At 51.1% G+C, this 12,418-nt stretch overlaps 1 protein-coding gene across 1 annotated transcript; it reads left to right on the top strand.

The window, feature by feature from the left end:
• Positions 1-9,780: 9,780 nt before the first annotated feature.
• On the top strand, positions 9,781-11,214 carry KCNS2 (potassium voltage-gated channel modifier subfamily S member 2; the record flags this gene model as incomplete). Its single annotated transcript, XM_084280106.1, has 1 exon — positions 9,781-11,214. One exon carries the CDS (start codon positions 9,781-9,783, stop codon positions 11,212-11,214), a length of 1,434 nt encoding a protein of 477 aa, XP_084136232.1.
• Positions 11,215-12,418: the final 1,204 nt, after the last annotated feature.

The raw sequence follows: 12,418 nt of genomic DNA, 5'->3' as shown, positions 1-12,418 counted from the left end.
TAGAAACTTTTAAAACGTTTGTTCCATTATAGCAGTGGGAAACATTAATTAGAATCTCATTTAGTAATTTTTGTTTAATGGTCTCGTTCTTGTTTTAAATATAATCCAAAAATATCAAAGTGAATCCAATCCAAAGGAAACAGTTTCTTGAGCCTCCCTCCACTAGTGACAGATCTCTTAACAACCAGAATGTTTTACAGAATCACAGACTCACACAACATTAGGAGTTGGAAAGGACCTCGAAAGATCATCTAGTCCAAGCCCCCTGCCAGAGCAGGATCACCTAGGCTAAATCACACAGGAATGCATTCAGGCAGGTTTTGAATGTCTCCAGAGAAGGAGATTCCGCAACTCTCTGGGCAGCCTGTCCCAGTGCTCCCTCACCCTCACAGTGAAAAAGTTCCTCCTTGCATTCACATGGAACTTCCTATGCTCCAGCTTGCACCCACTGCCCCTTGTCCTGTCACTGAGAAGAGCCTGGCTCCATCCTCCTGCCTCTTGCCCTATACACATTTATAAACATTAATGAGGCCACCCCTCAGTCTCCTCCAAGTTAAAGAGGCCCAGCAGCTCTCTCAGCCTTTCCTCATAAGGAAGGTGTTCCACTCCCTTCATCATCTTGGTGTCCCTGCGCTGGACTAATTTGAGGAGTTCCCTGTCCTTCTTGAACTGAGGGCCCCAGAACTGGACACAATATTCCAGGTGTCTCCATGTTTGGAGGCGTATAAGAATGTGCATACTCTCGATCAGACCCTCTGATGGACAAGTCTGACCTTTAGCATAAATTACAGCCCAAACTGCCTTTGAGATACATTTCAGGATGGGCACTACCAATGCAGTGGTACAGAGAATGACTCAGGGATGGACTGTTGTTGCAAAGAGTTCACTTGTAATTTTGAAGGTGTCGGGGGTGCTCTCCTGTCCAGAAAAATAGGACGTAAGCACTATGCAGGCTATGAAAAAGTTTTTAAATTCCTTTTGCTGTGCAGGCAATTATTAAATTATAAATGGTTAAAGTTTATTGTTTTCCACTAAGCCATTTTTAAAAACCAACCTAACAGCAATCACAGTAAGGCTCTGTGTGGCACACAAACCTTCTCTTTGTGTGCTAGTTTTTTACCAAAACCTAAAGAATTTCCTGGAGGCAACACCATTACAGAAACACCTTTTGTTGGCTGCATGCAATGGTCATGTATGTCCCAGGTAGTGCCATTCCAGGCTGTCAGCTACAACATCTTAAGAAGAGACATATTTATCTTAAATTCCCAGCTGGCAAACTCTGCACATGGTGGTTAACGAGGCAATGGTGAACAGTTCACACAAATGCGGACTGAGTGTTCACAGCACCCATTTTGGGAATGCTGAGGTTTGGCCCCAGCCGGCAGCCAAGCACCACACAGCTGCTCTCTCACTCCTGCTGCCCCAGTGGGACAGGGAGGAGAACCAGGAAAAGGTAAAACTCAAGCACTGGGATGAGGACAGCCTACCAGGGCAGCAAAGGGAGAGCAAATAACAACAGTACTTATATCCAAAGCGGGTGACACATGATGCCCACTATTTGAACCAAATTCCCAGACGATCCCTGAGCAGCGACCCCTCCTTCCTGGCCAGCCTCCTTTACAGAATCACAGAATCACAGAATGGTAGGGGTTGGAAGGGACCTCGAGAGAGCATCGGGTCCAACCCCCCTGCCAAAGCAGGTTCCCTAGGACATATCACTCAGATAGGCGTCCAGACGGGTCTTGAATATCTCCAGAGTAGGACACTCCACCACCTCCCTGGGCAGCCTGTCCCAGGGCTCTGTCACCCTCACTGTGAAAAAGTTCTTCCACATGTTGGTGCGGAACTTCCTGTGCTCCAACTTGCAGCAATTGCCCCTTGTCCTATCATACTTGTCCCTTTATAAACTGAGTGTGACATCATATGGTACAGCATACCCTTTTAGTTAGTTTGGGTCAGCTGTCCTGGCTGTGTCCCTTCCCAGCTTCTTGTGAAAGTTAACTCTCTCCCAATATCCCTAGTGACAGGGCTGGGCAGGAAAGGCGAGGGTGGGCAGCCTGGCTGGACCCTCCTGCAGAGCACTCTCCGGTAGCACCTGAGGCAGGCCAGGCTGAGCAGAGAGTGTGCTGGTGAGGTCTGTGCTAACAGGGAGGGGGTGAAGGGCGATGGGGCAGGTCTTGTGGCAGGGTATGTCTCTGCAGTGTGACTATATGGATGAGAAGAACTGGGCATCTGTCAGACTCCCAACTTTTGGACTCATCCAAAGAGTTGGGAAGGGGAGTCACTGGACTAAGAAATTGTGTTTGAAAGCAGAAGCAATCTCTTCTGGATGTCACCAGCACAGTTTCAATGTTGCTACTATGTTTACTTGAAACACAGAATTATCTCAGAGTCTCCTAACTCCAAACTGCCCCCAGAGTGTCAGGAAGTGCCAAGAAAGAAGGTGATAACACTGATGCATGTGGCAGGCAATGGTGGCAACACTGGAGCTGTCCCATCAGCGCAATGGTGAGCAATGCTGACCTGAAGCTTACCAATCTGCGTGAAGTATTGCATGGCCCTTTGCTGCTCCAGAGAGTTAGGACAGTCTGTGAGCTCAGGTCAGGTCGCTCAAGAGGTTTCTCCTGCCCTTCTACATGCTGGTTTCATAATCAAAACCAGGTTTTCCTCCGTGACTGAAACAGATGTAAGTCAGGAAGGAGTTTCTCATAGTCACACTTTTTGAGCAAAATGTGTCCGAGTCGGGACTGCTTTTCCTGCTTGTGTTCAGCTTGTTTCCTTTATTTAAGATGGAAATTCCTGTATCACAGATATATGCGTATATGGGACCAAGAAATTATCTCAATTATTCTTTTTTTTTTAGAATTAAAAGCCTAGTTTAGGTTTGTGTGAGCTTTTTCCCATTTGTTTAGAGCAAGTAACACTTTCCCCATCTTCTTTAAAAAGTGCACATATGAAAAATGGGAGACTAAACACACTGCAGCATCTAAGCATGAGGCGTGTTTGCGGTGAGACGAGATCAGCAGAGAATATATCAAATCTGGGGATCTGCCCTGAGGAGCTACGAAGTAGCTGGATTTCCCATGGCTTTGTTTTCTAGATACACAGAAGTGTCAGGAGTGTGAAGAAAGAAATGTGCAGATAGGTTCCAAATGCAAGTGAAATTGCCTTCAAATGCTCCAGGTCAGCTGCCCGGCCACACAAAAGTAGGCTTTTTCAAAAGTATTTAAGACTGATAGCTATAACCCAGGTCCAAACTACATCCTCTTTCTCCCCACCTCCATTCAGGCAAATAGCAAATTGGTCATGTCCACTGTTGACTGCACCAGTGCCACAGTGAAAATGACACAGAACTGTGTGTGGTTGTCACATCCAAAACTGCCGTTCTGAAACCCCCTCTTTCCCTTTGCTTCTTGCTACTGGCAATGCTTGGTCCTGGAGCTCACCTTTAGGGTTGTTTTCATCAGAGTTCTCAGACTCCATGTAAACAAAATCAAGGTAGTGAAGCTCATCAAGAGGGTCACTTCAAAAGCACAGCCCCAAGTAACACGCTTAGGTAAACACACTCACCACAGGCTCCTCTAATACACTGTCAGCAGGGTCTGTAGGTGTGGTTCATTTAACCCACCTCAGACGTCAGTTTTTGGTAGATGACAGAAGGTTGAAATTCTACAATTTCTCCAAAAGAAAATCACAATTATCTAATTATCCTTTTTTTTTTTTTTGCCTTGCACACCATGATTCTGGTATATGGTGATTTAATTAAGGAAAAAAATGCTCCCCACAGGGCTTGCAAAAGCGAATATTATCACATGTCCCTCACAGCCAGGAATCAGGTGGAGTAGGCACAACACTGACTAAGCAGGTCAACCCACAACAAAAGGCCTAATACTGCAGTGTAAAACCTCATTGCTCACACAATCAGTGCACCGCGAAGGGTCAGCATTCATCACTCTGTTGAGGTGCTGTCAGCCAAAACGAAATGTTCAGTTCATGTTCAGCGTATGGCTCAGTTTCTTTAGCTGCCAGATGGCCTTTCTGTGGCCCACCGGAGTTCCACTCCGTCACGGTGGAGGTCTGTTTTCAGACACTGCTATCACTTGTAAACTTCTGGCTTAGGAAGTGTTTGACTCGCCTCCCTCTCCAGTTTTATACTGCAAATGCCACAAGAGCTTTTGAAAAGCCTTTGACTCCGAGGAAAAGCAGATTCATGATCAAGTTTTTTCAGCCTGTGGTTATGGAAGGGTTGACGTAGGACTTTCTACAACAGCTGAAAGAACGTGCAGTGGGGCTCACTTCAGCTTTCTTTAAACTTCCAGTTAGAAAAAGCTGGCAACCAAAATTCATGAGAACAGCTACCTTGCTGCGGTGGGGGGGTACGAAAAACACATGTTTAGAAGGGTCCCTCCTCTGCAACGGTTTCTGTCAATCAGGGTTTTTCTCAAATTCAGGCTGTACTCAGGTTAATTTGGATAAATATTTATTAATTTGTTTAAATCCACCTTCAACTTACTCATTTTTTTAGACTTGGTAATGTTCTGCAACAGTCCTTTGCTGGCATTGTATAGAAGGATTACACGCAAACCTGTTTTGATTTCTTTTAAGCATATGCACCAGCTGGCCACAGTCCATAGCTGTGGCAGTAGGAATGCCATCACAAAAAGATCTCTGCTTTGCTCTCAGCTGCCTGTGAGACTTTGCAAAAAAAACCCAGATTGTATCTATTGATCTTAAACTAACACGTTAAGACTCCAGGTTTTTCCAGTCCATATGGAGCAAAAGGAAATGGTCAACCAGAATGTACATTAGCGTCTGGCTCTGGGGCCAGAAGAGGACTTTCCCGTAAGTGGAAGTGAAGTTCCACCTTCAGCCTAATAGATGATTATGTCCTCAAGTCCAAAGTGACTCTATCCACTGCTCTGGAAGTGCTGATAACTAACTTAGGGCCCATGTCTTCCTTTAGGCCCTATTCAATATTTCATTAGCACTATAGAAGCAGTAGTAGTCGTAGCGGTTTCACTTCTGACAGTGCATCTAAGCTATCAGTGTGTCACACCTACAGCACAGAGTGCCACCACGTCCTCAACAGCATTAAACTCACTGTGAGGTCATGCGGCTGCCATAGTGGTGGGACAGCCAACAGGGCCAGGACAGGAGATGCTCTCCAAGCACGTGGCAGCTCCCTACACCCAGTCGGTCGCTAGCACGGCAATAACTCCACATGCCATCACCACTCGGGTCCCCACAAGCCCAAAGCAGGGAGTATGGTCACACAAACTGTGGTCAGTCTGTCTCCAGACCCAGCCCAGCCCTGGTGCTACATACCCCGTGTCTCTGTACAATGCTGACACCTTTGCATATTCTTCAAACAACATGGTGGCTCATGTACCAATAAAACAAACCCAGTCTCTCCCACACAGTCTCAGAGTCAAAAGCTATAACCAACAGAGCCACAGTTAGTTGAGCTTTTGTAATATTGCCCTAGGGGGGTATGAGCCATCCATTTATCTCCTCACTCCAACAAGCAACTCTTTCAAACTTCCTTCCCACCCCTGCCCCATTGGGCATTCCTCTTTCATTTCCTGGCTCAAGAAGCATACGCAGGGCAGTGGAGACAAACTCTTGGTTTGTATTTACTTGATTTATTATTAGCGCATCCCCAAATTTGCTCTTAGGTGACAGACCGCAAGTTCATTTTGTGGAAAAAAATGACATCCCTGATTCCTTTTGACACATGAAAGTGGATCTCTTGCCTTGGATTCCACCAGTGGTAATGTGTCCACAGCAATTCATGCTGTGCTTACCATTGGGAAAGGCAAAAGCACGAGGTCAGAAGAAAACCGTGTGTGTCTGCGGAGCAGAGTGCACACCTTGCAAAACCATGCATATGAGTTTTGGATTACTAGCTTGGGGGCTGGAAGCATTTTAGACTTATTAGCAAAATGCTCCGGCTGAGACAATTAGCTCTAATTACAGGAGCAGTTATATTAAACTAGGGGGAGTCATATACTTACAGCGTTATATCGCTTTGTTGTTAATCTCCTGCATATATCTGTGTAAGCGTCACTGTGCCTTTCAATGAGAAAATACAGAATAGAAAAGTGACCAGGGATTTTTCCAGGGTAAAGATAAGAACAGAGATGGATTAATTTCCCCAAATGAATGTGTGGTTGTCCATAATCCTTTTTCTTAGCCAAGTGGCTTAGAAGGTCAGAACAACGTATAAAAGCTTGGAAATCCTCTAAGCTTTATGTCTATTTAGTTTCTTCTAAAACAGCATTAGGAAAAAAAACCCCTAATTTTAGAATAAGAAAGTAAAGCAATGGATTTTATTTTTTACAAATTTTCTGAAGATGTTTCAATATATTAAAGGCTCCACTAGATACCTGGGATAGCACAGAGCTGGTGAAAGCACACACTGCTTGAATGCACTACCAGCAGCTCACTACTTGCAACGTCACTAAGGAAGGAGTTATTTTTGCTCTCCTAACAGTGAGTGGGAAATCACTGCAGAGAAGTTTTGTGATTTATCCAAGCCCTGGGGAACAGGGAGGGGGGGTGGGGGCGTTGGGCATCCAACTCAGAAGTCCCAGTGTGGTGGATCCCAGTCCTGTGTCCTGACATCCCTTGCCCCAGGCATTAAAAGCCAACGTAATTACAGCTCCCCAGTGAGCCGAGCTCTGGGAGGAGGAGGATGTCACAAACTAACCCAACAGCTGCGCTGCCACTGGGAAGCAGGAGAGCTGCCTCCCTGGAGATGACAAGCTGTTGTTACAGGGTAACGTGCAGGTCGCCACAGCATCTGTGAAGCCTCCTCCCTGCTATGTGCATCTCTGCCTCCTGTGCTCCCCTTTGCAGCAGAGGAAATGCTGGGGAGACTGAATGGGGTAGCAGTAGCACTCTCCCTGGCCAGGAGAGCAGCCCAGTGTGCATATTTCTGTGTGGGTTCAACATCCTATGAGATGCAGTGAAGCACGTTGGGGCCCTGACCCCCAGCCCAGGGCATTTGTGGCAAAGGGAGGGACGTGCTCGAGGCCCCTGGAGGGAAAAGGGAGGCAGGAGTCAGCTGTGCACTCACCAGTGGGAGAGCAACGCAAGAGCAAGCACCAGCCTGTAAGGTGAGCTGGGGCAGTGCCTGCAAGAAGCATCATCCCCAGGGGGCTGAGGGATGCTATGGGTCCACGCACACCACCTGAGCAGGGTCCCCAGAGGTGCTGGGGCTCCAGGCACACACACCACCAGCATTAATGGGACACGGTGGGGTGATGATCACACCCCAGGTAGGAAAGCTGCACAGGCTCTTGGAGACCTGTGCACTGGCAGGCACCAGGACTTAACTTGCCCCGTTTCATGTCTGCCCCCAGTTATCTGGGCTCTTTTAGGGTTGCTCATTTATACTGAGGGGGTCATCTTATAAATAGGGCTCATGTGCTTCTGGAGCTGGGATGTGTAAACTCTGTCTTCCTGCCCCATCCCAAGGGTTTGAGGATGATGCACAGGGCTCAGTCAGGGCTGGGGGAAGCAAGTGGGGAGGCATCGCCTTTCTGCATCCCCCAACCCCACAAAGCACCAACAGCAATCCACTTCCAGGAGCTGGACCCCGGATGTGTGGGGTCATGAGTGAGAGGTGGTCTCGGGGCCGGAGGCAGGAGGAGGTGATGCAGGTTAGGCAGGTACAAAGCCCTCATGTCAGAGCGTCTGCGCTCTGCACACCCAGGACGGGCCGGCAGCGCAGCTCCCGCACGCAGGGACCGCCACTGCTGCCCACGGCGGCCCGGGCCCCCGTCTCTGCGGGGACCTCATGCCGGCTCAGCGAGAGGAGGGAGATCTCTTCGCAGCCGCCTCCAGTGCGGGCAGAGGCACTGCCATCGGAGACCACGTAACGAGACGGGATTCCACACACCGGCACTCAAACCCCGCCGACAGCGGCCGTGCCGGCCGGTCAGGCCCCTCGGCTCGGCGCCCTTCAGCAGTATCCCCGCCAGCAGCGCTGGGCAGGGCTGTGCGCGGAGGTCGGGGGGGGTTCCCGGCCGGCGACTGAGGGGGCGGCGGGCAGCCTCCATACGTGGCCCCCGCTGCCCTCGCACTGCGTTGTTCTGCCCCCGTCTTTCGTGTCTTCAGTCCCGCGGGGACGCTGCCCAGGCGCCACAGCGTGGGGGGGGGGCCGCGGCAGGACCTGCCTGTGCCGCGGCCGGGAGAGGGCAGGCAGCGGCACCCCCTCCCCGGGCCCTTCCCGGGGAGCCCGCTGGCAGGGTGAGGGGGCAGAGAGGCGGGGGGCTAGCGGCCGCGGCTGGGCGTGCCCCCGCGGGAGACGGTCCTCCGTGGGTGCCCGGAGCCACCGCGGGCGTGGGCGGGCGTCCCCCCCTCGGGAAGTTGTGCCGGTCGGAGCCGGCGTGAGGCAGGATCGCGGAGGGGGTGGGGGGGAGAGGGAGACCCGAGTTTAGCGGCGCCGCCGCCGTCCCCGCGCACGGGCGCTGCGCGGGGGCAGTAGCGCGAGCGAGCGAGCGGAGGCACCGCCGGCACACCGGCTCCGCCGGGCCGCCCCTCCTCTGCCGGGCAGCGCGGCCCCCAGCCCTTCAGCCGGACGCCCGCCGGCCCGCCGCCCGGCTCCGCGCCGGCGTCCCACGGCGGCGGCCCCGGTCGCCCGGCGGGGTCGGGTCGGGAGGGGGGGCGGGAAGGTGGGACCGGCGGCAGCGGGCGGCAGCAGCGGGGGTCGTCGCCATGACGAGTGCGCGTGCCGCCGCCTCCCGCCGCTGAGCGGGGCGGCGCGCGGCCGCTGTCCCTTCAGCACCGCGCGGCCGGCGGGGCCGCCCTCCCACCACCGGCGCCCCCCGCGCCGGCACCCCCCACCGGCGGCGGGGAGGCCCCGGCAGCGGCAGCGAGGCGAGCCCTGGCGGCGATGGCGGGCCGGGACCGGGGGCAGCAGGGCGCGCCGGTGGGGGGCCGCGGCCGCTGAGAGAACAGGTAGGGCGGGCGCGGCGGAGCGGGGCGGGGCGGCTCCCCCGCGGCGGGGGCCCGAGCGGGGCGGGGGGCGGCGGCGGCGCCCCCGGGGCAGAGCGGGACCCCGGGCGGGGGCGGTGGCGCGGGCTGCGGCCCCTCGGTGGAGGCGCGGCTGGGCGAGCGGCCGCGGGGCGGGGGTGAGGGGGAGAAGAGCCCCGGGCGGCGTCAGCCCAACGGGGGTCCTCGTGTGGCGGGGCCGGGGCGCGGCGTGAGGGGAGAGGGAGGGAGAGGTCCGCGCGGACCCGGTCGCGCAAAGGCCGTGAGTAATGGGGGTTCTCGTAGGAGCGACAGCCGCAGCCCCGGTGAGGGGTACGGGGAGGGACAGGAGCCTGCACCGGGAACAAAGGAGCCGCCCTCAGTGTCTTCAGGGCAAGGTGGGAGGAAGAGAAGGAGGGGAAAGGGTGGAAAGGAGGAAAAGGGAGATAAAAGGAAGAAAAAAGAAGGGGAAAAAAGGGGGGGAAGGAAGGAAGGAAGGAAGGAAGGAAGGAAGGAAGGAAGGAAGGAAGGAAGGAAGGAAGGAAGGAAGGAAGGAAGGAAGGAAGGAAGGAAGGAAGGAAGGAAGGAAGGAAGGAAGGAAGGAAGGAAGGAAGGAAGGAAGGAAGGAAGGAAGGAAGGAAGGAAGGAAGGAGGGAAGGAAGGAAGGAAGGAAGGAGAAAAGAAAAAAAGGAAAAAAGAAAGCATCAGTAGGTGAACATGCTGTAGATTTGTTCATTCTGCTGATTTTCTGTGCAATTGCCTCCTAGGTTTTCATTCCTTACACACCTTTGGAAGGAGATCACTATGACAGGGCAGAGTCTGAAGGCTTTATCTGAAGCAAATTTTGAAGACAATGAGATCAGCATCAACGTTGGAGGCTTTAAGAAAAAGATGAGATCCAACACATTATTAAGGTTCCCCGAGACCAGACTGGGCAAACTGCTGAGCTGCCACTCAAAGGAGTCGATACTGGAGCTCTGTGACGACTACGATGACACCAAGAATGAATTCTATTTTGACAGGAACCCCGAGCTCTTTCCTTACGTGCTACATTTTTATAACACCGGCAAGCTCCATGTGATGGGTGAACTCTGTGTGTTTTCTTTCAGCCAGGAGATCGAATACTGGGGAATCAATGAATTCTTTATAGACTCCTGCTGCAGTTACAGCTACCATGGGAGGAAAATGGAGCCAGACCAAGAGAAATGGGAGGAACAAAGTGACCAGGAAAGCACCACATCTTCTTTTGATGAGATTTTGGCATTCTACAACGATGCTTCTAAATTTGACAAACAGCCCTTCGGAAACATCCGGAGGCAGCTCTGGCTCGCTTTGGATAACCCTGGTTACTCAGTCTTAAGCCGAATCTTCAGTGTCCTTTCAATAGTGGTGGTGCTGGGCTCCATCGTGACCATGTGCCTGAACAGCCTCCCAGACTTTCAGATTGTTGACAGCAACGGGAACCCCGAGGAAGACCCTCGCTTTGAAATCGTGGAACATTTTGGTATTGCATGGTTCACTTTTGAACTGGTGGCGAGATTTGCAGTAGCTCCTGACTTTCTAAAATTTTTCAAGCATGCCCTGAATTTGATTGACCTAATGTCTATCCTTCCATTTTATATTACCTTAATTGTCAACTTGGTGGTGGAAAGCAGTCCGACTCTAGCAAATTTAGGCAGGGTTGCACAAGTCCTGAGACTCATGAGGATCTTTCGCATCTTAAAGCTTGCTAGACACTCCACAGGTCTCAGGTCTCTGGGAGCCACCCTGAAGTATAGCTACAGAGAGGTGGGGCTCCTTTTACTTTACCTCTCTGTCGGCATCTCCATTTTCTCAGTAGTGGCTTACACCATTGAGAAAGAAGAGAATGAGGGGTTAGCCACCATCCCTGCTTGCTGGTGGTGGGCTACCGTTAGCATGACCACAGTTGGCTACGGAGATGTTGTGCCAGGGAGCACCGCTGGCAAGTTGACGGCATCTGCATGCATCCTAGCTGGTATCCTAGTAGTAGTGCTTCCCATTACACTGATTTTCAATAAATTCTCCCACTTTTATAGGCGTCAGAAGCAGTTAGAGAGTGCCATGAGAAGCTGTGATTTTGGTGATGGCATGAAAGAAGTTCCATCGGTCAACTTAAGGGACTACTATGCCTATAAAGTTAAATCCCTTATGGCCAGTCTTACCAATATGAGCAGAAGTACCCCCAGTGAGCTGAGCCTGAACGATTCACTGCATTAGTGTACGAGTTTGACAGCAGTTTGCATGAGAGCTATCAAGAGCTATGTTTATAAGTGTTTTCCTATTTGTTGTCTTTTTTTTTTTTCCTGGAGGATAGTGTTGCTGACACTGCACTGACTTTGCACTTGAGGAACTAAAGACATTTCAATTACCAGTTGACAGTTTGCACATTTTCATCCTGTTGCATAGGTACTAAACGCTGACTTTTCCATACAGATGTTACCACTTCCATGACATTAGTGCTAGTGGTATAGTGATGAGCTGTTACTTTGTGCATTTCCTCATCTGAGCAGAGAAATGAGCCGACTCAAGTGAAATAAAAATTCTCAGCTGCGACACGAGTAATGAAAAAATCCCCTGTCACCTGTCCTGGCATCTGTACTTCCCATGCCTTTCACAGCAGTTTAAAACAATCACCTGTGAATCACTGACAGGGAGCACTCTTCCCCATCTTTCTGACCGGTAATTCTGATTGCCACATGTCTGCAAACACCTCTGAGCTTCCCATTTCAATGAGAGTTTGCTTGCTTTTCAGAATGTGTGTTAAAAACCGGGTGTTCTTGTTCTGAAGTGTCAGGTGTGGCAGCATTTTTCAGAAGCTCCTAAGCACAGAGATACCACTGTTCCCAACGTAAGGTTGACGCTGAGCCCTCTGGTGTAGCCCACCCTCATTTTCAGGTAGCTGTGTACTCCAAGACTACATTTCCACTCGTGACTCTGCGTGTGGAGGCTGTGAAGACATCTCGGGTTTCCATTCCCAGAAGTGCTCTGCAGGCAGCTGGGTTCCAGTGAGGCTGCAGATACGCCGTGTTTCCGTCCATCGGAACGGCTCTGCGATGAGACACACAAAAGCGTGGGGGGTTCCAGCGCTTCGAGGCTCCAATGAAAAACTTGGGATTTGTTTAATGAAGCTAAATATTCCCACATGAACAGTACAGGAGGCATTTTAGGAACTGACATTCATATACTGCAAAAAGACTAATTATAAAGATGCCATATGTGAGGCTGAGATGCAAAGTCTAATTTTACCAGGAAAGCTTGAAAGCAGGTGTTGATGGCAGACAATTCCATTAATCGTTCTGCCATTAAGCTTTTTGCCAAGGAAACTATAAGGAAAAAAAATAGCCCTGTAAGTCACATTTCCCCTCAGAAGGGAACTCACAATTTACAGCTAAGGAAGAGCATACGAGCCTAAGAAAGGAAC

Source organism: Gallinula chloropus, assembly GCF_964237585.1.
Source record: "Gallinula chloropus genome assembly, chromosome: 2".
Taxonomy (NCBI): domain Eukaryota; kingdom Metazoa; phylum Chordata; class Aves; order Gruiformes; family Rallidae; genus Gallinula; species Gallinula chloropus.
Note: the sequence above shows the minus strand (reverse complement) of the source record. Positions and strands in the feature narration are given on the sequence as shown.